The sequence below is a fragment of the Uloborus diversus genome, chromosome 2, assembly GCF_026930045.1.
Source record: "Uloborus diversus isolate 005 chromosome 2, Udiv.v.3.1, whole genome shotgun sequence".
Classification (NCBI taxonomy): domain Eukaryota; kingdom Metazoa; phylum Arthropoda; class Arachnida; order Araneae; family Uloboridae; genus Uloborus; species Uloborus diversus.
In genome coordinates, this window is record NC_072732.1 from 177,094,189 (window position 1) to 177,119,550 (window position 25,362).

General features: G+C 34.3%; 1 protein-coding gene across 1 annotated transcript; it reads right to left on the minus strand.

Moving 5' to 3' along the window:
• Nucleotides 1–1,715: 1,715 nt before the first annotated feature.
• On the minus strand, nt 1,716–21,536 carry LOC129216177 (carbohydrate sulfotransferase 1-like). The gene is made up of 4 exons (XM_054850355.1): nt 21,311–21,536; nt 14,219–14,394; nt 7,763–7,980; nt 1,716–4,696 (listed from the first exon to the last, which is right to left on the minus strand). The coding sequence occupies exons 2-4, from the start codon at nt 14,370–14,372 to the stop codon at nt 3,893–3,895; spliced, it is 1,176 nt and encodes a 391-aa protein (XP_054706330.1). The 5' UTR covers nt 14,373–14,394; nt 21,311–21,536; the 3' UTR covers nt 1,716–3,892.
• Nucleotides 21,537–25,362: the final 3,826 nt, after the last annotated feature.

A 25,362-nucleotide genomic window follows, 5' to 3' on the forward strand; every position in this document is an offset into this window, starting at 1 on the left:
GAATCGGGAATTTTAGGGAGTGTTTTTTTTTTTCTTATCAAGAGTTTTGAGGAGTATTGTCCTCATTCTAATGGGAACTTTTAGGGAACGTTGTTCTTACCCTGATGGGGTAAGACTATAGACTGTTGTGCTCTTTCAAATAAGGATGCTTTAAACTAATTCGACGGATGTAACGGACGGACGGACTAATTCGTCGGATGTTCGATTAATATAGAGATTCTACTGGGGATTTTTGAAGACTGTTCTCCTAATTATAATGAGGATTTATAGGGTTTACTGACACCATTATGGGAGTTACCTGTATTTTAATGGCTTTTTGAAGCAAAATGACTCCTTATTAATTCGAGTATTGGGATATTTAGAGGTGTGTTAACTTTTTTTACGAAGGTTTCTCATTATAATGGGCATTTTTTTTTTTAGAGACTAAAGTCTGAATTGAAAAAGAGTTTTTTTTTTTTTTTTTTGACTGTTGCTTTTACTCAGACGGGAAGTTTTCTCCTTTTTTTAAAAAAATCATTTTTTTAGGCTGGATTATTGAACATGCGTCCCTTGGCATACTTTTTTTTCGAGGTAGACAGAGCAAGAATTAATATAAGTATGAAATATATCGCGAGGCCTCTGTGGCACTGTCCAACCGCGGACAGTATGGAATTTTCAAACGTCCAGATAAGACGAATCTATGTGAATAAGGGGGAAAAGTAAAAATTTGATGCGCGTATTCCGCTCATTTGAATGAGACTCTGCTTCTGCAAAAGCTGTCATCGGTAAAAAATAATAGATTCGTCCATTTCCGGCTGTAAAACGGATGTTTATCTTTCCATACAATCCGTGATGAGACAGTAGAAGCTTTGCTGCGTATACCGGAGGTCGTGGGTTCAATTGCCACCGGTGCCAAGGGTTTTATTTCCCTCTCTGTGTTATAAATATTTCTTGTATGTTTCTTGCATGCAAATAAAATATGGAAGTCCGACTTCTTTGAGGTAATGACTCTCAATCTTTCATTAGTACTTGCTAATCTAGGGACATGTCAACAACAATAAATTACATCGTATTTCGAAGTCATTTTGCAAAAGGTGAAGTTGTTTACAACCAGAGTTAATTTCCTGTTTTCTCTTGGCAGTCATTTTAAAATGCTCTTTTTTTATCCGAAAGTTCCGATTTACCGAAGGCACTTCGGTTAATCAGGGTTCTACTGTTCAATTTGTTAAGCTTGCTTCATGGGATTTATAAATGCAGTTAGAAATCTTATTTGAATGTAATTACAGTTAATTCTCGATTATCCGCGAACGGATTATCCGCGGGGCAGTATATCCACGAGTCATTTAACTATCAGGAACATGCATTTTCGCAGTGAAAAACAGGTACCAATGGCTGTTTTTTGTCGAAAAATTGTAAATAAACTCTGTTGTTTTTGTTTTATTTATTTATCGTGCTTTCTCTATCGTTCATACATTTGTTCTTTATTGATGTTACGCTTTGTTGTGCAAAATTACAAAACCTTTTTACTGTACTGCATATGTTTTCATTGTTTGAGGAAAATATTATGCATAAATACAGCTAAATTTTTGAGGAAGGACATTTTTTTTACCTTATTTGTCCCTTATTTTAAACTTTTTACGGTTTATCCGCCATTTCTGTGCAACCCAATCCCAAGTATAACCGGGAGTTCGATGCTTGAATCAGTTGTGCATTGCAACAATTAAATAAGTTACAACTGAAAACCACGAAATATATTTATTTTGCCAACAATATTAAAATATGATCATCTACAAAATGAACAATCGAAAATATAGTTATTATTTTCATGAAAATTAATTTACATGGAAAATTTCGTGCATAAAGATCGTCAAACAAAGCATTGATTTCTTCTTTCACGAAATGGAACGGCGTTGTACAGTCCAACTCACAGTTGTTGGCACTAGGCAAACGACAAAAATCAATGATTCTAAATTGTATACCAGACGTACCAACTCTTCCGCATTTTGCAGAAGGGTCATTTCACGGTATTGTTGTACATTTATGTAGAGTTCGTAACGTGACCTTTTTTTACCATATTTTTTTACTTTGCTGTTTGATTAGCATATTATTTTATTTTGAACTACCAACACACTAACTCATATTAAAATAATTTGCAAATCAAACAGTAAATTAAAAAGTTTTGGAAAAACAAAGGTTACGGACTCTACATAAAGGTCAAAAATATCATGAAATGACCCAGAAGCTTACCGTGTTTAAACCCTAACTTAGCAAGGTAAAATCTTCCGCATTTTCCCTTTTAGAACGAATTATCTATCATAATCCTAGCGGCTCAAAGCGAAAACAGTACATTTTCGTTTTGAATCAAAGACGTCATGTATGCAGGGGTTTTCTCTGTGATGTAGAGGGCTTAAAAATAGTGTTCTGCACCGATCGAATTTTAATAGGTTTTTCTAAAGTAACTCATATATAACTTAAAATACCTATTATATGTACACAGGATATTTTTTTTTTTTTTTTTGCCCATTAAAAATAATCAAAACCCGTGTTTTTGAAATTGCTCTTTCTAATGATTTAATGGTAATAATTTGTGTGAATAGTTCCCTTTCAATTAATTTTAACTGTTTAACAATTGATTACATCGGATTAGTAAAAAGAAATGTCACGCAAAATTATGCACATTTTTACTTCCATATTTGTTGGTAAATCCGCCGCATTTTGGTGAAAAAGTAGTTGACAGGTTTGTATGGTAATATGTACAATGGTTAATTTTAGCAACGAACGCTTATCTTGTTTTCAATCGATTTTATGGTAGATCCATCCGAAGACAAATGCCAATAATCGTGAAGTGTACTATAACAGTCATCTGTGTTCTCTACAGAAATAAATGTTATGGACGGTTGAAAACGTTTAAAAAAACAATGCTCTGTTACGCTCCAGCTTTGATTAGACAAATAACAGTTTTGCTACTACTGCTAATCATTCATTTATAAGTAATTTCTTTTATGCTTTCCCATTAGTTGTAAGTCCATTTTGAAAAGTACTAATAAAAAGTAAAGAAACGCCATGCTATTTAATTTTCATTTATGTTTCATTTCAAAAGTTTAATTTCTCAATTATGCGTCGGTAAAATTATTGCACTGTACTATTTTGCCTGTTTATTTCGAAACTTTTTTCTCAAAATTAATCCTTAAATAATAATATTCTTGCATTGATGCATGAGTATTTGAATAAGATTGAAAATGGTAAAATAATCTTCACTTTTGAAACACTTCCGTAAAGCATACAACAGGTAAAAATTGGGACCTGGATGGGCACCAGAAAACATCTCTGTCTTTTGATTCAGACCAGTCGAGCAAACCTCAGAGGTTTGGAATGATAACTTAGAGGACGGCAGATTTAACGTGCACCAATCATCATCAGCGAACACGAAAGATCTTTTACCGGATGTCATTGAACCTGCAACCCACTAATTAAGAGCATAACATCTTACCAAAGAGGACACCATCATGGCCCTCCTTACAGTTTGGAGACTCCTTTCTTCCGGTGCTCTGCACCGCAATCATGAAATGTAGTTTTCTTGGGCTTTAAGCTTTTAAACAGACTAGCAGTCTTAAGAAAATGCTGACGATAACGTTTTGCTCAAACATGCGTCAATGTCTGGAGATACGTCCTGTAACTAAATTGTTTAGAGAAATTTCACAATTTTCTGACTACTCTCAGCATTTGCTTTCTTTCTGGAAGGCTACTCCTAAAACCCATTGGCGAACGTCATGTGCTTTGACAAGATTCTGCTTCAAATGCTCAAAAACTACATTTTTATCCAATGAGTGAAGGTAGATTAAAAAAATTCGCATACCCAACTTGTGGGGAAGTTCACTGGAGAAAATTTAAGTATACCGTAAGAACTTGCTTTTCATAAATTTTGAACGCAGTGTTGCAAGAGAGCGTTTTCTATTCCTATGTCGTATTGGATGTTCGACCTGAGAGACACCAGGGTGGAATATGAGTGGTATCCAAAAAAATTAAGAACGGGCTGGCAACTTTTTTGAAGCTCAGTCAATCGTACGAAACTCATCTCCTTCCGCCAACTAGTAGCAGCCATGGCGGAATTCCGGAAGGTTGAGTAAGGAAATTCAATGCCCATAGCTTTGGTTCGGATTTTTAGTTTGTCTTGGACGGACGTATGGGTTTTGAGAAATGAGACTAGATTTTTTGGAATTTCTTCAAATCCAAGAAACCTCACAATGGTTTTGGTAGTTTGGTAGGGATTCATCGCCAAGTCTTCATAACGAATGGCAAGGAAGTCTGTCGGTTTTTCAGCTCGGAGGTGACACACAGCCTCCAGATCGTCCTCCAGGGAGGTACAAAACTGTTTTGCACTGTGGCACAGTACATCTTTTTTGCACCACGCGGCGATGGGGAACTTGTTTCTTGAGTTGAAGCTACCACGTGGGTCACGCATCAAGTATATCACCTTCAGATTAAGGCTCGGATTGTAGAAGAGGTCGATTACTTCTGGCAACTTGATGCGGATTGTTTTAGCAATCAGGATGTCCTTTTTACTGCAATAGGAATCCATGTACGTGGCGTTGTAGCAGACGTTATTAATAGCGTTTTTGGCCCGAGTGGCATTGGAACACGTCGCCCAGTAATGAATGCTTCTTTTTAACTTCATAAATGTCTGGTGTCGTTTTTGCCAGTCCATAAAGCCATCCACCTAGGAAAATATAATATTACACACAATGTAATCAAGGTCACATGCATACATAAAAAGGGTTTACTTTTATTTGTATAAAACATAAGCTTGCAATCTTAATCCTTTCTTCTATGATCTACATTAACTAAATTAATTTTAACAAGAACTTTATAAAATTAGAAAGTTACAGCAACCGACCCCGATGGCCTCACCTCGTATTGAGATGAATCCCGCTGACCAAAGCACATATAAAAGCAAAATATATTTAATTTTTTTCTAGATAACGTGGAAACACACGGAAAATGAAAAATAATCACAAATGCTAAGTTTTTGCCAGTTGCAAAGGCAGATAGGCCAGTGCTAATAATGTTTGAGATCAAAAAAATTTAGAACAGGATAAAACCAGTTCGAAAGGTAAGAAAATATAATAACATTAATAGGAAAAATAAATTACGGGCCAGTTGAGTTCAAAAAGGGGGTGTAGGGGGGGTTTAAGGGGGGGGGGGACGGTTAATCACGATTTCCGGAAAAACTAAGAGTCTTATCGAAAAAAAATAAATTTCAAAGTTGTTGGTAATAAAAAAATCTACAACTTTTGAACTTGCACTTTTTCTCTATAACCTTAAAATATATGCGAAAAATTCAAAAAACCGACTTTTTAGTTTTTTATTTTTATCTCCCCCAAAAAAAAAAAAAAAAAAAAAAAAAAAAAAAAAAAAAACCACTAAATTTAATGAAAAGTTACCTTATTAGTCCCAAATACACTGTAATTTTTTGGATTTAAAATATTTATTTTTTCTCCTTATTTTGATTCAGTAGTAAAAAAGCATCAGAGTTTTCAATCAAAAAATCTGACATCAAAATATCTGACTTTTTTAAAAAATCGGACCAAGTTTTTTTCGTTGAAATCTCTACTTTGATGGTATAAAAAACAATATACAATACTATGGAAACTTTTCACAAAAAATGAAGAAGAAAAAAAAAAAAAAAAAAAACTCGAATTTGAAAAAAAATCATCATTATGTAAAATTTTAAGCTATTTATTAAATTAACAGCAAACACAATAATTAACAGCAAACACAATTGGAAACTGATTATTTTTCATAATATTCAAGGTAACACAGTTCAAAATTGCTGAAGTAGCTCATTTATCCCATCCTACAATGTAGCTTGCTATTCGTAACTCCAAAAAACTATATGTGGCACTGCAGTCACCGTCTAATGGTGGATGAGAAGGGTAAAACAAACGCATGCTGTAACTTGATTTTTAATTATTGTAGTATATTTTCATTTTCAGTTTGTGTCAATGTAACATAGAAAATTTCATTTTTTCGAGTAATTAATGCGTACATTTTAATAAAGAGCTTAAAATTTTACATAATTATGACTTTTTTTTTCAAATTCGAGTTTTTTTTAATTTTTTCATTTTTTGCGAAAAGCTTCCATAGTATTGTATATTGTTTTTATACCATCAAAAAATAGAGATTTTAACGAAAAAAACTTGCTCCGATTTAAAAAAAAAAAAAAAATCAAATATTTTGACGTGAGATTTTTTGATTGAAAATTCTGATGCTTTTTTAATACTGAACCAAAATAAGGAGAAAAAAAATAAATATTTTAAATCCAAAAAATTACAGTGTATTTGGGAGGTAACTTTTCATTAAATTTTTAAGGTAACTCTCATTAAATTTAGTGAAAAATTTTTTTTTTGTGGGAGATAAAAATAAAAAACCAAAAAGTCGGTTTTTTGAATTTTTCGCCTACATTTTGAGGTTATAGAAAAAAAGTGCAAATACAAATGTTGTAGATCTTTTTATTACTAACAACTTTGTAATTTAGTTTTTTTTTCGATAAGACTCTTAGTTTTTCCGGAAATCGTGATAAACCGTTCCCCCCCCTTAAATCTCCCTACATCCCTTTCCCGAACTCAGTTCGCCCGTAATTTATTTTTACTATTAATATTATTAGATTTTCTTACCTTTCTAACTGGTTTTATCCTGTTCTAAATTTTTTCGACTTTTTACCATTTTCAAAGCTATTGACACTGGCCTAATAATCAAAAGAGAAAATTGAAAATACTTTTAAAAGTCGTGTTTATTGAAGCCAATTACTTCAATCATTTTATTTGATAGCAAATAGACAATGGCAACCGATACAAATTTTAGATCATTCGGCTTTCAATCTTTGTTTGTCAATAATTAAATCGTTACCAAACGCGTGAATATAAGCTACTAAGTAAGTATTGTGTCTAAAATTTACTAAAAAAAGGCTCTACTTCCATTTCAAAATAACTTGGAAGTTAATTCCTTGGTTAGAATCCATTTTTCACTTAATCTCCGAAAAACCTGAAAACTTAATATAAAACTGTAAATTTTTTTTTCTTTCAGTTTTTAAAATAATAACTGCATAAAAAAAGTTTTAACTTGCAATGCATCAATGGCTTCATATGAATTTCTGAAAATTAATTACTCTTAAGTATGAGTTACTGGTGAGTAAGCTTGCCGGACATCCCCGTTTGACCGGGACAGTCCTGGTTTTCAGACAAAATCCCGGTGTACCGGTTTACTTCACGTCCGGATAAAAAATAAATTTAGTTACAGAAAACCAAAAAGTCTGAATAGTCAACTGAGGAGAATTAACGAGAGTAATTACTTTGTCATTTGTAACATTGACTTGAAAAATTAATATTGGATAAGTATGTGAGGGTTTATACAATAAAATTAGAACAAAAAAGGTTTTATAACCCCAAAAAAGTCCTAGCCAATGAGAACTGCATGTAAATATTGTTCAAATTTTCAAAAGTGTTTCTTCTAACTAAAGTAACTGATGAATATTAACGTGTAGGAAATAAAATGTTTAAATTTACCTGTTTTGTCTCATTATTACCCCTTGTTAGTTCCATTTCTTGACAGCATTTAGAAAGAGCTCTACCCTTACCCTCTAAAATATTCTAAAAACCAAGCAGGAGTGTGCCCTTATGAATACTCGCGACGCGGGGGGGGGGGGGATATTCCAACGTCCCGGTTGTAAATTTCAGAAATCTGGCAAGCCTACCCGTGAGAATAGCTGGTGGAAAGAAATACTCACCACAGAGATGTTGCACTGAAAAGCGACGCTCAGCAAGTGGCGCGCGCGGTGGTTTATGTCTGTTCCGTTGAGGACGGAGCTGCCCAAGAAATGCAGAAGCTCGAAATAGTAGAAGGCATCAGGCAGTTCTGCCAGCAAGTCGCCTAGAAAGGAAGATCCTGACCGAGCGTAACTTACTACGAGGACATGCAGCGGTCCAGGTCGAGGCGTGGACAGACCTGTAAAAATGAAGGGTGAGATATTTTTGTCACGTGTATAGTTTTTAGACAAAGAAACAGTAAATTACGGTAACAGTAAAACCTCGTTTATAGCTAAGATCAAAAATGATCTAAAAGCTCAAAAAAAAAAAAAAAAAAATGAAAATTTGAATTTTTGATATCTACGAGTGGTGTGGGTGTGTGTGTGTGTGTGCAGGGCTGCAGAGAGCCAAGGCAGGTGCCTTGTCAGTTATGTCACTGAACCCCTCCCGCCTCCCAAAAAAAGAAAAAGAAACGGGGGAAAAGAGAAGAAAAGGGGCCGTGGTAGCCCGATCGGTAGAGTGTCGGATTCGGGGCCGGAGGGGTCCTGAGGTCGAGCCTCGATGGTCGAAGATCCACCGTCGTCATTAAAGGGAACTGGGCGACGTTAAATATGCTCGTGGTCTCAGTGTCCCTCCAAATGAACACGATACCTCTGGGGGTGCTAGCACCAGGTAGCTATTAGCTCTTGGTCTAAGTTCTAAATTCTCATTAACTGTTCGATCCGGTGATGGTGCTGCCATCTATCGGTATAAAAAATAATGGAGGCAAGGCACTTAGTATGCAGTCCTCGACATAAATACAGTTGTAGTCAGTTGTGACTCGGAATCGGAATCGGAAGAGAAGAAAAATAAGAAAAAAAGGGGGGGGGGAGGGAAGTAAAGGTGGGGATGGGGGGGAATCAAAACTGCTGACTAGATAACAATTATCTCTATTTCAAGTGCCACAGAGTAAATGTTTCTTAATATTTACATTTTCTCTTATTCGGAGTTTTTTTAACCCTTTTTCTTTCTTCCTTTTTTTTCTTCTTTTCTTTTCTTTCTTTTTTTGCGACAGTGTCGCTGCTCCCCCCCCCTAAGGCCCAGGCCCCCCTAGTGGCTGACTAGGCTGAGATGACCTCTCGTCAGGCTTGTGTGTGTGTGCAGGCCTGTGTGTGTATTGTAGGCGGGTTTTGTGTGTGTGTCCATAGCCATTTGTGTATGTAGGGCATAGACGCCACCCGCCCAAGAGTGGTCTCGCTCGTAGAAGCAGGTGGGAAATGGAGTTTGCAGAGGCCAAAGTCCAAAAATCTTAAGTCTTGAATGAAACAATTTGTAACTACGGCTATGAAAATTTGTCCTTTTTAAATTATTAAAACAACGAGCTAAGCTTATTCCCGTCGGCATGGCAATCTGAAAAATCAGAGCAACATCAACCTCAGTCAAGTGAGCTGAATAAGTGGTTGTTAAAAAAGAAAAGGGGGCGGTAGGAGGGCAGTCGCAGGACAGGCAGATGATACGTTTTTATTGAATAACATAAGCTTATAATGATTAAGGTACATTGAAACAACAAATTGAATTTAAAATTTCAATTAATACCGTTATGTTTATCAATTCAACATTGTAAGCTGATGTTATTCAATAAAAGCTTCTATCGGGCAGTCCCGTGACTTCAATTTTTATTTTGAATGTTAAAAAAACATATCACTTTCCCTGGTAGGCTTGTGCCATCAACCTTTCGGTGAACAACCTTTGCATTGAAAGAGAAAAAATAAAAATGTCCTCCAAAGTTTGAATTTTATTCTTCAGTTTTACTGATACAGTGGACGCCGGTTAATTGAATCAGTGGAAATCGAATCAACCCACTTTAATAAATAAAATTTTCAAAAACAGAATAAAATACAGCTTTACTGAATTTGCCGCTTTATTGACTCAGCCGCTTTATGGAATCAAACTGTTTAGAACAAACGTGATTCATTTAAGCGGCGGCCACTGCTGTTTAATTCTTTATCAGTTACCAAAGCAGCTTAACATAACAGATAACCACTTGAATGAATTGTAATTTGTAGTGATATTTTAAGCAACTTGGATTTGTATTTATACTATATAAAAGAAAAGCAAGATTCTTTATTAATGGCATAACATGTTACCACGATTTTCACAAAATCATAGATTAGGAAAGAAATTAATTATCCACTTATGTAGAGTTGCAGATAAACATGTACCAAGTTAGCCATTTGCTATAGTAATTTTTTTTTGCTTTTACAATGGTTTATTTTCAATTTTTATAAGTATACTTAATGTAGATAAATTTACGAGGTTAAATTAAAATTAATTTTAAATTCCACAAAATATATTTAGTATTTTCTATTTTAATTTGGCATAAAAATCAAATTTTTCAGTTAAAATTTTTTGAACAAATATTCGGTATTCGGCTTAATATTCAGTTCGAGTTTTAGCCAATTATTCGGATTTGGTGCATCTCTAATTATTAATATTATTGAATAGTAATTATTGTGATTGACAAAATACCACACCGATAGTTTCGAATGTAATGGTGTAGTTTCCTGCGGTCCCTTTATTGACTGAAATTCATAGAATAAAAAATATATATATATAATAACAACATAAAGGCAGAAAAAACTTTTATTTTCCCAACAGTTATTTTTTGTTTAATTTTTTTAACTGTTCGATTTTGGAAGTAAGGCTTGGTCTTTATGACGTCAAAAGTGATGTAATTTGGCGCGCTACTCCATTGACCGCTAAAATTTTAGGCTTAGCTGACAACCGCGTTGCCAGGACATCATAATTAGCGCCGAGAGCTAATGGCATCAGTGAATGGCATTTCGTCACTTGTGATATGATGTGCAGAAGCGTTAAAAAATAATTTTAATTTGCGCACAGATTAAAATAACTTTTAAAAAATATTAAACTTTGTCAAATTATTTAAAAAAATGGTTAAATCCAACGTTTTTAAAAATGCTCTTTCGGGAAAAAATACTTTTAAAATTTCAGAAACAGCCCTATTATTGCATAGCTCTGTTGTTATCATTATTAATCGTAATTATTGTGATTGGCAAAATACCACACCGACAGTTTCGAATGTAATTTATATTGATGGAAAAAACTTTCCCAGCTAAGCCGAGCTGAAATGTTTGTTTCGTTCTTCGTAACCTGGGATACGGAAATAGACCGTTTAAGATGAGTGCCACACAACCGATATTAGTAGCACTTTGAGTATAAAAGCTTCCGAAGTGCACTTTGCTAAGGGTGTTCTGTCCGACGAAAAAGATAATTTGACAGAAAAGGTTTCTCTTATCTGATGTAAATCAAACAAGCGTGGAGAGAAAAAAACTAACTGGAGCAATAAAAATCATCTCCCAAAATCATTTTTTCATGGAAGCATATAAGTATTGATACAAGCAGGAGTTTTTTTTCTTTTTTTCCTTTTCGGGAAAAAAGATTTTAATTGTAATATTCGCATTGATGCATACTCTATAGAACATCGATACGCAACCGTGGTCGGGTGATTCGGTACTGATTCTTCAATGACTGATCCTCAGAGATTTTTGCTCTTTCACCCCTACGATAAAATACATAAAATATCACCCACGATAAAAAACATTCCTTGCTCAAAAACAGAAAACACCACACTAATAAAAAATAATGTCCTCTACAATTTTTACAAGAATTTTGTGTCCCCCCCCCCCGTTCTTTTCTATAATTTTGAGCAATATTCATTACTTCTGTATAATTATTAAAATAGTTATCTTATTCTTTTATTTAAAATTTTTTTGTAGTAGTTCTTTAACGCCAGGTAAAGTATTTATTAATGTGTTTAAAAATTCATTCACTATTATTTTCAGTTTTTTTAAAAAGGGGAACCTCCGCCCTCCTCAGTGAATCGCAATTTTTTTCCACAAGTAGTTAACCACCCTTGTCCATTAAAAAAAAAAAAAAAGCATTGACACGTTTTTAACGGTCCGAAATGCAAGGCTTTTTAAAATTTTTTTTTGCAAAAGATGAAAAAAGAAAAAAAGGATAAAGAAAGAAAGAAAAGAAGAAGAAGGGAAGAAAATCATAGGTCCGAAGCACTAAGAAGTTTTTAAAAGCACTAGCCGCGCGGTCGGATAGAAAACAGGTTGGAGAAACGCTGCTATATAACACTATTCATTATATAAATGAATAAGCTTCTGAAGCTACTTTCTATTTTTAATTTTTACAAGGAAAACAAAATACAATCTGGAGCTATTTTTCTTATTTGCAACATTTAAAAAAAAAGAAAAAGAAAAAAATCCCTTTGATCTTTTCATTTCCAACGCTTTATCCTCTTCCTTTTCACATTTGGCTTTACTTCAACTCTTTGCAGTAATTTGTTTAAAAAAAAAAAAAAAAAAAAAAAAAAAAAAAAAAAAAACTTTTTTTATTTTTTTTAAAACCGCATTGTTAAAAGCAATTATTTCGTTCAAAGCAGTTTGTCAATGATGTATGCTATTTAACTGAATCTATTCGCTATTTTTAGCAACTCACTTTCAGACCCAAGAGTACTTTATGGTTTGAGTACCGTTGCTTTAAATGAACAAATTAGGTTTGAGGAGATTTCCCATTCGTGCAGTAGGTAAAATAAGGAATCTATGCCATTGAGAAGAGATAAAATGGAGGGAGTGAGGACTTTCATTTAAGAAACCAAGACCCAAAGTCACGTGATAAGTGTTAAAGCAAAGCTTTGGAAGAAATCAGGTTGCATTCGCTTGTTTCACGCAAAACGTGCCAACTATTCGTCGTTGTTGAGTCCCGGGACTTGGGGTCTTTGGGTCAGCTTTTGCGAAGCCAATGATAGGACTTGCTCCCTTCATTTTCATTCCTTCTCTAAGGTCTAGGCATTGGAAAAAACTCCCTAATTGTAAGTACAGTGACCAAAGTGGACCTTATGTAAAAGTTACGAGATGGTTAAACAAGAGTTCCTGTCTTATGATAGCCAGAAAACGTAACCGTTTGCGGCAGCTTACTTAGCCGTCAGTTCAGGCGACGTCACAAAAATTGGCTGGTTGCTGTGGTGGTAAGGCATTGTCCTTCTGCGCCGGTTCCGGGTTCTGACCGGATTTTCGAGGTGCAGAAAAGCTCTCATGTCGTTTGATACTGCCACGTATAAAAGATCACTTGGGTATCCATTTAGTTTTGAATGCCCTCGGCAAAATTCAATCCTTAGAGCAGTTTTGCACAAAAAGAGCCTAGGTGGCTCCATCTGCAAGAAACTGGATGTCAAAATTATCTGTGGTATTGACATCCGCACCTTAATGGTGGCACATGAGAGACTGGATGCTGTGTTGGGGGATCGCACTAGGTCTGAAAAACAGCTAAGGAGCCAAACACAGCCTCATTAGAAAAAAAAAAAAATGTCGCACAATGACAGGGCATAAATTAATTGTATCAGTGACAATGCAGTGAAGTCTCATTAAATATGTAACAAATGCGTGACTGCTGTGAGGCGTCACGATTCTGTCATGTTGTTCAATGATTAATATGACCCCCCCCCCCCCCCCCCCAGTGACGACACTGTAACTTGGCAGTGACATCAGGTTATTCTATCAGGGACATAAAGGGATGCTTTATAGAACAGGAAATAAATTCCTTTTCCTTTTTATGAGTAAAAATTCTTGAGCGTACAAGCAGCTAAATACGGTGTTTCCAAAAGCGAAAATTGAACACATTATGCTGGAGCGCCCCAAACTTAAATTTTTGGGAGGGCAGAAATTCTCAATTTGCCGAATGGGACTCCGTATTTGTCGAATGATAATAGGTTTTCCGAATGGGTCTCCAAATTTTTGCCGAATGATGACAATTTTGCCGAATCGTTAGACGAAATTTGCCGAATAAAGAAAGTTAAGGATTCGCAGAGTAAGATCACAGTGACCTCCTGTGACCACCCAGCGGAGCGCCCATGACATCTGTACCTCAGAGCCAGAGTCCAAAAATTGCAATTTTCCGTTTTTGGTGTATTGTATGTAGAAGCGCTTTCCGCATCAAGCCATGTGAACAAAATTCTTTACAAAAAATCCTTTCCAATTTTTTAGCAGGGTTAAAAGAGTGAGCGTATCATCCTTTGTATGCACAAAAAAAAAAAGTTTATTCTCTCTCCTGTAAAATTACCATAATGCGACTTACGTCCTTCTGTCTAGAAGGCACGTATATCTGTACCTCAGAGCCAGAGGAACGTAAGTCACATTATGATAATTTTACAGGAGAGAGGAAAAACTTTTTCTGGTACAGGCAAAGAATGGGAAGCGCGCTCTTTTAACCCTGGTCAAAAATTGAAAAGGATTTTTTATAAAGAATTTCGTTCACATGGCTCGATGCGGAATATGCTTCCACATACAATGCACTAATAAACCGAAAATTGCAATTTTTGGACTTGCGTTACTCTGTCTCTGAGGTACAGATATTATGACAGTTCCACTTACCTGGTAGCGCTTTTCTTAGGGAATATCCGTTTTTGGAAAAGAGAACGAAAAACTGCAAAGCAACGATCGTCGCCAAGAAGAGGAACAGCGGAAGCAGCCGTCTCAAGCGAATTCTCTGGTTTGGGTTAATGCTCGGGCGACGATCAAGAGCCATTCAGTCTCCAGGGGCTGTCATTCTGAAAATAAACGAGCAATTCAGAGCTCTGCTAAGATCAAGAAAGAACCAAGAGCATGATGTAGTGACTGAGTTGCGTATAAAAGTACTGATTGGACCTGAAAATCTTCAACTTTCTGCTTTAAAATGTTTTTCTCTTAAGGGCCTTGAAGAGTAGTCTATAATTAGTGACTATGCCATTGAAAAGAGATAAAATGGAGGGAGTGAAAACTTTTATTCGTGAAGCAAAGACCTCAAGTTACGTGATATATTTTAAAGCAAAACTTTGGAAGAAATCGGGTTTCTCTCGCTAGTTTCACGCAAAACGTGTCAACCATTCGTTGTTGTTGAGTCACGGGATTTGGGGTCTTTGGGTCACATTTTGCTAAGCAAATAATTGGACTTGCTCCCCCCATTTACTAATTCCTGCTCTAAGGACTATACGTCCCGTTTTGAACGAGACAGGCTCGGTGTACACGAACATACTGAAATGTCCTGTTTTTTTGAAGTGACAGAACACCGAATACTTCATCCAAAAGCCACTGGAAGGAGCTGTTTTAAACATTTCCATACCAATAAATTAAATCATGCATACTTATTTAAAATTTTTCATGCTTTCCCGGTGATTTCGCTTATGATTAACCTGTAATCCACGTAACCTCGAAAAACGTACCTGCAATTCTTACAGTGAATATTTACATTGAACTACAGTTTTAACTAATATCAATATTTTTGCAAACACAGAAATACAGTAAAAAATAAAATAACGATTTCAAAAGATAGAACAGACGATTCTAAATTTTTACTGTAGTTGTAGGCAGCACAATTTTTAAGGCCCTAGTTGAAACTAAATGGAACATGGAAAATGAGATGTGTAATACTTTGCCGAAAGCACGAACCATTTTTCTTGAGGTGGTAAAGTAGAAAATAAATCAACAAACTACAGCAAAGAACCCTAACTCCACGAGTCAAAATATTGCAACACATTTTGAACACATGCGTTTTATTGCTGTCTTGTGGTAAGCTTCATGTCATGTTGAAAACTTCATCTTTAACGACTGGAACAGGAGATCGTAGACGTGCTAGTGAAATAAATAAATACCAAAAACAAACAGTATAGACGCAGCACAGGTGTTCCTGAATAAATAACTGAAGGACACGATTCAGAATACATATTCAGAATCGCTAAAAATTTTAGGAGTTGATTACTGAGGAATTTTAAAGTTTACTAGGATTAAACTTCTTCAAATATCTGTAGTTTCAGAAAATCGTGTAATGTAAAAATTTATCCCCAGGGTTGCAGATTAGTTGGGGAATGATTGGTAAAGAGCAGGACTTCCTTTTTTCGCAACAAGCAAACAAAATTGGAAATCTGATTTTAGAATTACAGTATACGTAAAGCAAGAACAATGTATTTCATCAGAAAATTTGCATTGAAATATTATTTTTCATTTTTGGCTGAAAATTTATGACTTCAAAAAAGTGAAAAATAAAATACTTTTCTAATGAAACATTCCCAATTTGGTTATTAAAAATATGATTCGTAAAATGAATGAATAAATAAGTGAATGATGGCAGGCAGAATAAATAAATAAGCGTATGAATGGCAGAATTAACAAATAATGAAACAATAAACGAATGAATAAATACATTAATTAATTAGTATACGAGAAAAAGTTATAAGTGCTAATAAAATAGGGGTTGAATAAGAAAATAAGTGAGTGAATGTATAAATATCGAAAAATTTATAAATAGAGGAATGTAAATGAATTATTTAGTCAATGACTACGTAAGTGATTTAATAAATGATTGAAGAAATAAACGAAATGTGAAGTACACTTCCTTTACCCACACTTACTTTTCTCCGCGTACACTTGACAAACTGTGTTAAACATTTAAAATCCAAACAGGCCTAAAATTAACAAGTAAGTTCTGCGCTGAACATCAGCAGATCTCAACTAATACTTAGAATGTGAAGTGCAAAAATTTTATAATTTATAAAAATAAAATTATTTTTGATAAACTACAAAATATTGCAACATTTTTATCAATTTTTGAGGTGACTTGTATAATAATGTGCTTGAGCTTTAGAAGTATTTATATTTTTGACTAAAAATCATCTTTATATTTAACGAACGTAGTTAAAACATTGCTAGATAAGTGGCGTTGCAAATTAAAAATATTTTACCACTAGCGGTACCCGCACGACTTTGCGCGTAGTTGAAATTAAAAAGTCATTTGGTTCGCCTGCATAGTATTTACAAATAATGGATGATGAATTTCTCGCCAAATTGTTATGTTCATTCTCTCGCCCACGTTATGGTAATTTGCTCGTACACGTTATAATAATTTACTCGTCCATGTTATGATAATTTGCTCGATAAAATGTTCTTAAAATTGGAGTAGAAAAAGAACAAAATCGAATTTTTAAAAATCGTTTCGAGATTCTTCCCTCTATGCTACGAACTAAATCTGATAAATTTCAGGAAAATCGTCCGAACGGTCTAGGCGCTATGCGTGTAACAGACATCCAGAGATAGAGATATCCAGAGATCTAGATATACAGACTTTCAGCTTTATTATTAATAAAGAAAAGATTTCACTTTGTCCAGCTGCTTCATTTTATCCCACATTACCCTACTACGTTTGCTAAACCATACAATTGTGAAGAATATAAGAGCGACTTTTTCAGCATAAATCTTTTAAGATTCTAGAAAATCGCTAGTCAAGGTATGACGGGTAAAACTGCTTCTACATTTGAACTAAGCAATTGCCTGTTTGGTGATATTTCGATAGCGAAAATTTTAACCCTAAATCCAGTGAATTAGGGGTTATTTCGGGTTGGTGGTGGAGCGTTACTCAATCAGTGTGTTGGCTAGTACATATATGAGGATTATAAGTCAGAAATTTATTTTACAAGAGAATCCACAAATTTTTCATGCAAACAGAATAAACTTATATTTAATCTCAATGTTTGTGCAGGGTATAAAAATATGAAAGATGTGAAAGAAAAATAATTATTCTTTAAACGATTAACCTTTTATAAGAGTAGGGGGAAATATTCCTTTGAGCTACTAAACGGATTACTTTGATTGCAATAAAACTTTTATTAACAAAAGGAAATTAGATATGCTAAGCTCTCTTTGATGATGTATTGTATAATCACTTGGATTTTCTTCAGACATGTATGCCTTTTATAACTGTATAAAGTCCATTAACACATTTCGGCATTAATTAATGATTAAAAAAAGCTATAGTGAATTAAAATGATTAACAGATTAGTTCAATTGAAGAGAATGCAAAATTTAATCACGTTTTGCATGTTAGCTTAATTTGATGATTTAGTTGTGAGAGTGATTAATATTTACAACTGTTAAATATTTTGTGCTGGGGCGAAATTTGTCTTTATGTTCAATAGCTGCGTCGCTCGGCATTGCCCAGTCTACCTCCAAAATAAAAGTTATTTCAAGTGACACATGTTCAACAATCTGGCTTAAATCAAAGTTAAAAAAATAGGGTAAAGTTTCCTGTCATACTAAGAAATGAGTCTCATAAAATCTCCATTTAAATTTGTATATTAGTCCCTAAAATTTCTTTTTCGAAATAAGAAACTTCGTAAATAAAATGAACACTTCCCAAAAAATCCATATTTCTGTCAGATTACGTGTAGTACTGCTTAAGCATTTTGGATCGTTTAATCAATAGCTGCCGAGAAATCAAACTGAGGTCACGTGAACATGTCTTTTTCTCCCAAATAAAGAAGAAGAAATATAGCTATATATCGGTCAGTAGGACAAAGGCAACAGACCATTTAAATCCTCATTGGAATTAGGACAACAGCCTCCAAAAATCCCCAGTACAATCTCTACATTAGTCCTTGTCCTTTATAAAATTTTACTGAGCAAGGGCAACAGTCCTCAAAGATCCCCATTAGAGTAAGGAACATAGTCGCTAAAAATGCCCATTAAAATGAAGACAATAGTCCCTCCAAACTCTTCATAACTAAACGAAAAACACTCCCTATAATTTTAAAGACATCTGTTTCTGATAATCTCCGTTAGAAAGGGTTACAGTTTTCAAATAACATCAACAATCCCTCTAAAAATATTTATCTGGTAAAGGAAAATAGTTCCAAAACCGTTTTTCAGAATGAGAAAAAAATTCAAAATAACATCAACATTCTCTCTTTTAAACCTCATCAATCAGAACTGGAACAATATACTATAGCTTTAAAACATTTCCCTTTGAATAAGTTATCTAATAGTCCTCATTAGAAACATAACGTCTGTCCAACAAGATGCACATCGACACCAACCATTCTAAAATAACGTTAACAACAAATCTAGAAATCTCCTGACTACTTTAAAGTCAATAGTTAAAGTTACCATCAACACAAGTTCCTGATTATCTTCAACCGACATGGCAATACAAAAAAAAGTAAAAAAAAAAAAAAAAATCCGGGGGGGGGGAATTTAAAAGAGGGAAATTTTCATTCTCCACATCACAAAAAAATCAAAAAGCAAAAACTTTGTTATTCACACTCGAGCAGAAAATCGCAACAGATATTTTTTTCTCAGTAATTTCTTCACGCTTATTAAAATTGAGCTCGATCAGACAGTAAAATGTCCAATTCAAAATTATAAAAATTTTTATAAATATTTTCCTGGTTAATTATTGCCCTTGAAGTTTTCAAATCCGCAGGAAGAAACCTCTTCTAACGGGGTATTTTTTACAGTTTCCAATGAAATTAAAATCGATCCGATTCGATAACTATTTCGAGCAGAAAGAGTCCTTTTACGGCATTTTCTGGTCCTAAAATTAAAATTCGAACGGTTTAGTATTTTTTTTTAGCGTTCGAATCCCGTCTACCCCCTCCATGACTGAAACTTTTTAAGAGCTTAAACATACAGCAAAAGTTGAATAAATGCGACTTTTTTTTTCAATTTGATACTTGCAAATTTATGATTTCCTTCAAAAATCATAAATTTGGAATCATTGGGATAAAAATCATGGGTCACTTTTTCTCCAGATAAAAGATACCCAATGTTCTATTCTGCACCCCCTGAGAACGTATAAACAAAATGTGCACACCTAGTGCAGCACTCGGCCTTGTAGCGTTTTTAAACGTCAAATGCACTTCAGTGGCAAAAAATTAACCAAAAGGCTGAAAGTTACTCTGAATGATTGTAATATAGTAGGGAACAAATAAGCCTCTGTAAGTGTAACGATTAATTTTCTATCTATTCACCTTTTTGGGAGTGGGGAAGGGGCAAAAGAATGTACGCACAGCAATCACAAACCTACACAGATCGTGGTGTAAATACTACATCTAGGTATTATTATCTATCAGTTCAGTTTTTTCCCACAACTTCGAGGAAAACTTCACAAATTCATGATTCTTAAAGATTTTTAGAGAGCGCGAAGACTTGGTTTAAATGTTAGACTACTGCAGTGCCCGCCGCTTATTAAAATCACATTCGTTCTGAGGACAACCAGCATACATAAACTTAAAAAAAAAGTAAAAGGTTTTAAAATTTAAATACTCCAAAAATTAAATGAATTATTATATTTATATTTTCTTTCAAGTGTTTCAAAACACTTGACATTTTGACTAAACATAAGGTGTTTTTGTTTATTCTGAAAATATTGGCTTATTTTTATTTGATTAACAAAGTTTGAAAGTAGAGATTTAACATTAGTTGAAAGTTCATAAAATAGCATGAAAGTTTTATCATTACTTTCTCCTCGTTCTAAACTGCATCGTATGGCATACGGGTTTTTCTGACATCTATTGAAGAGGGCAAATTTGGCAGTTCAATTTCCTCATCTTCAACTTTTTTCTTTTTTCGATACCTTCAACTTTTGGTGCAACATTACTTTGGAATTATGTCTGTTGCAATTTTAATATTATTATAATTGTCTTTTCAAATTCCCATCAAATACTTTCAAAATACTTGATTTTATAAAACGACGATATCAATTTGATTAAAGGATGGTTTTAACACGTTTTGATATGGTAATGATTCTGTCCTTCCAGAATGGGGTTGTTTCCATCAGTCAAAAGTACTAATTTTAGTCACTAAAATTGATAGAATGAGACAAAAAAAAAAAAAAAAAATGGAGCGAGGAAAATTTTTTATTTTTAAAGGGTCTAATTTTTCATTAATTTTCTAAAATGTCTGATTTTTCAGAGAAGGCGTGGTCTTTATGGCGTCACAAGTGATGCGCTTTGGCGCGTATTACCCTGGTGCTCTGAATGCTTACGCTTGCTGTGTACCACGTTTCCACGTTATGATAATTCAGCAGCAAATTAAATATTGCGCTCTAGGCTTGCTATCAGCCGTGTCTTTTTAGTACATGTGAGTAAAGATGCGAATTAAATATTGCGCTCTATGCCATCAATGAATGGTATTTCATCATTTGTAAATGTCATGTGCGGAAGCGTAAAAAATTAAATTGAATCTGCACAACGATTTAAATTTTTTTTTTAATGTTAAACTTTGTCAAATTGCTTAAAAAATGGTCAGATCCTATGTCTTTAAACATGCTCTTTTAGAAAAAAAATCTTTTAAAATTTCGGAAACGACCCCATTGATTTTAAAAAGCGGCTGATTTAAAATCCAGTGATTTTATAAGAGGCGGTAACTGTATTTCTAAATTTTATTTAATTAGAAGTATTTTTTATCTCTTTTCGACACAAAAATTTTCAACAAAAGTGAAACATTCTGTTTTGGCAAATTTGCAGTTACCTAGATATAACTCACAATGTATGTGCGTTTTTTCGTGATCAGATTTTGGGGATATTGCCTGCTTTTGACCCTTCCAACCACCTGCCAGTTTAATTTAAGGACTTTACACGCTCAAATTTTTCAATTAGCTGTTTTAAAAGCAAAAGGGTTAATAATTTATACAGCATTAATTAGAGTTTTGCGCCTCACCTGTCAGCACTGCGTCGTGTAGTCTTGATTTCCGAATCGATCTTCAGCCTCAAATAGACTCAACATCGTTTCTCGACCGGAATCAACCTCTGGAAACAAACCGAGAGGCGTTTTCGAAAATCCACAACGGCTCGTCGCCAGGTAATAGCAGTAGCAACGGCGAACCCATTAAGTTGAGAGGCGGGGATTGTTCGACTCGAACTTCTGAAAGTCGCGCCAACTGTTGTGGAAGAGAAAAGAACGATGCGTTTTTCGTTGTGGCAGATGGATTTCGGAATTGTTTTTACACAGAATGTAAACATCATAAATAAATGATTGGTATCGAAGGTTGTGTCAGAAAGAACGCAATTTCTCAATTGAAAACGATATCTATAAATTTACTACATATTGGATATTTAAGTTAGATATAATGTATTGAAGTGGTGGTTTGAAAAAAAAAGAGGTAGTTTTTTTTCGCAGCTTAAATGTTTTGAGAATATAGGGGTTGTTTCCTTCAGTCAAAAGTAGTACTTTTAGTCACTAAAAGTGACAGAATAAGCAAAAAAAAAAAAAAAAACCGTGGACCCGGTAAATTCTTTCATTTTCCCAACAGTTATTTTTTATTATTTTTTTTGAATGTCCGATTTTCTAAACAAGGCGTGGTCTTGATGACGTCACAAATGATGCTCTTTGGCGCACCTTTGTACCGCGATTCCACGTTATGATAATCAAGAAGCGAATTAAAATTGGGCTCTACGCTGGCTATCAACTAGGACTCGACCGATGTGGCCGATGCATCGGCGCCGATGGTTCAACAATTTAGCCATCGGCATCGGCATCGGCGGCCGATGCTAACTTGGATTAAACATCGGCCCATCGGCGTTAAAAAACATCGAAAAGCCGATGGAATTGGCCGATGTTTTCGAAAAAAAAAATGACCTTTGCTGTTTTACTTTTTGATACAAAGTAAAGGGAATTATTGTTTTCATACAAATTTTTTTTACTTGAATTTCATTATGAATTTCTATTTTAGTCACCTCTGAAAGAATTTTTAATACTGCATTCAGGTACAAACAAGTTAATTATTGCGTTGTGTTTTGCAGCTGGATGCACGTATGTATCTCTCATAAGTCATAACTCAAATATAGTAAGCTGTAGAAGGTTAAAATTTCGTATGTGAGGTCTGAGTACGTTCCAGTTGTGCACTTCCCTTTTTGGTTTCGATCGGGTGTTCTAAAAGGCCTATTTACTCATTTTTTGTGGCTATCAATTACTTATTTCAATGCAAAACTAATATAGCGTCTTAGACTGATCATTTGGTGGTATATTGCCGAACTGAAGACCAACTTGGAAACAAACAGGAGAGGGTGGTCCAAAGCGGGTAGGTTTTCGAAGAACGCTCAAAAGTTGTAGTTTTTGGATTTTTATTGCAACAATTTCGGTTTTATTTCCTAGCAGGGCTCTTGAACTTCAAAATAAAAAGTGATTTTTGTATTATTTCAAACCCAATATTTTATTTATTATCAATTTTTCCAAACATTTGAAAAACCACATTTGTTTGGCACATTTGCCAATCAAATATGAAGTTACTAGCAAAATACCCGGCGTTGCCTGGGTCAGTAATAATTGTGAGAAACAATCGCTACTTTCTCCCCGGTTCTGTTTTAACTGAAAGAACTCAAAACACACCGTTTTGACGTGATTAAAAATTGAGCTTCTTCCTTACCCATAAAAGTAAAATAGCAATAAGTATAAAGAACGAAATAGTACTCAGAAACGAAAGCACGACATTTAAGCATATAAAAATTTGAAGAATTTCCAAAATATGAACTAACAAAAACAAAGATCACTAAAAAACCGTTCGCTTTATTTATTAAAAAAATAGTACACACAAACACACACACACAAAAAAAAGAAGAAACAACTCTCTACTATGTTTCCCTAAGTGTTGAAAAAGTAGAGTTTCCGAACATTTAAATGACTTTAAATACATGTTTGCTCCTGAGAAGCCTTGATTCAAAATTTTCATTATGATTACTATTAATATTGCTGTTGTAAGGCAACGAATTTTTGTAACAATGGGTTTTATATTTAATCATTTAATGGAGAAATTACATGAAATTTACTGTTTTCCATCATAACCTTTTTAAACTAAGTTTTTTAGAAACAAATTACAGCCTATGTTGCTCCCTGGTAATGCAGCTATCTACGGTGAAAAAATGATTAAAATCGGTCCAGTAGTTTTGCAGATTACCCCGGACATACATACATACATTGCATTTGAGGTATTGTGGGGAAGGGGGGGGGGATACTTGACTCAATTTCAGAAATAAAATGAAGGAGTTTTGGAAGAGTTTTGAAGGAGTAAAATGAGATTTTGAAGGAGCACTAATGGGCTGCCATTAAATGATGTCGCCCTTCTTTTCTACATATTTGACCCCCTTCCCCCTTTATTGCGAAGTGTCACAATTTACGTAACTCCTCCTCTTGTCACATGTCAAATTTTTTATAAACATATTGTTACAATAACTGTGTGATGTCATTTTTTGCCACTCTCTCTCTTCCCCTTGTCACACTTTCATGAACCCGTCTCCTCCTCAAGGCATGTCATCACTTGTGGATGACCCTTTTTATTATATCATAACTGCGATTTACTAAACAAGTGTTTTTTCAGCACAATCACTTAATGTAGTACATTTCCTTATGTAGTTTTAGATATTTAAATAATAATTAGACAACCTGCCTTTTGCTGCCGAGAGTGTGGTAGAGGAAAAAACAATAATCATAAAACTTGAAAAAATAGCCAAGCACCATTTAAGCATTTTTTACATCACTTATCAAATGTTTTAGTCTTCTAATAAAATTTTCACCTTCAACTTTTATGACTTAACTAGCAAAAATACCCGGCGTTGCCTGGGTCAGTAATAATTATTAGAAAAAATCGTTACTTGCTTTTGCTTTCTGTTTTAAGTGAAAGAATTTAAAACACATCTTTTTGACGTGATTAAAAATCGAGTTTCTTCCTTACCCATAAAATTAAAATAGCAATAAGTATAAAGAACAAAGTAGTATTGATTTAGAAACGAAAGCACTATATTTAAGCATATACAAATTTAAAAACATGAAATTAATCTTCTCATATTTAAAAAGATTAATCTGTTGATACTTTTTTTTAACATGGAGTCTAAAACCTTCTCTGTATGGCTAATGAAGTACGAAGTGATTAAAAAAAAGTAGCTGCGCTCGTAATCCCCTTATACTTGCTTTAGTTATTTCGGGAAATTTCAATCATTGTGGCTCTTGGTGCGATTTTACCGAATTTGCGAAAGTCGTTTCGGGGTACCTTCGATGATGCTCCCCCATTCTTTCCTTACTTTGTAAAACGATATGATATTAATTTTCGTTACAGAGATATCGTCGCCAGATGCTGAGATATTTTTGGTCACCATAAAATGGCGCTAAACAGTTTCATCCGAAATGTTACCAAAATAAGTAATACAATTTGGTGATTGTTTGAAATTGTGCAAAAAGGAAAATTAATGGAAGTTTTTGTGCTGTTTATGGATTTGCCTAATTTAGTTGCTGGATTATTTAACACAGTAAAAAAAGTCTTTTGAAAATTCTTTGATTGGCGATATTTTGTTTACATGGTGAAAGCTGAGAAACATTATGACGTAGTCTTCGGCTTCAAAAACAGCAACGTTGAAAAAACTGCCAAATGCATCAGCTACGGAAATCTTTCTGCAAAAATTTTGGCGATCTGCTGGTTGTTTGGATAATGAGTAAGTGTTCAATCAGCATAAATAATAATAAAAACCATTAATTACATTAAAGTTCCGTTTAAATGGAAAATCATCAGCCAAATCATGTATTATTTGCCAATCTTGTGCAAAAATCTTACTTCAAGATTTGACTTGAGAAAAGCCTTGAACAATCACGAAAAGCAAAGAAAGTCAACAATACAACAATTGTCGCTATCGACAGGGAGTTGAGATGATACACTAAATACTGTATTGAGTTGAGGAAAGCCTTCGAACATGGATCTAAAAAGCTCATAACTCGTTTTTTATTCT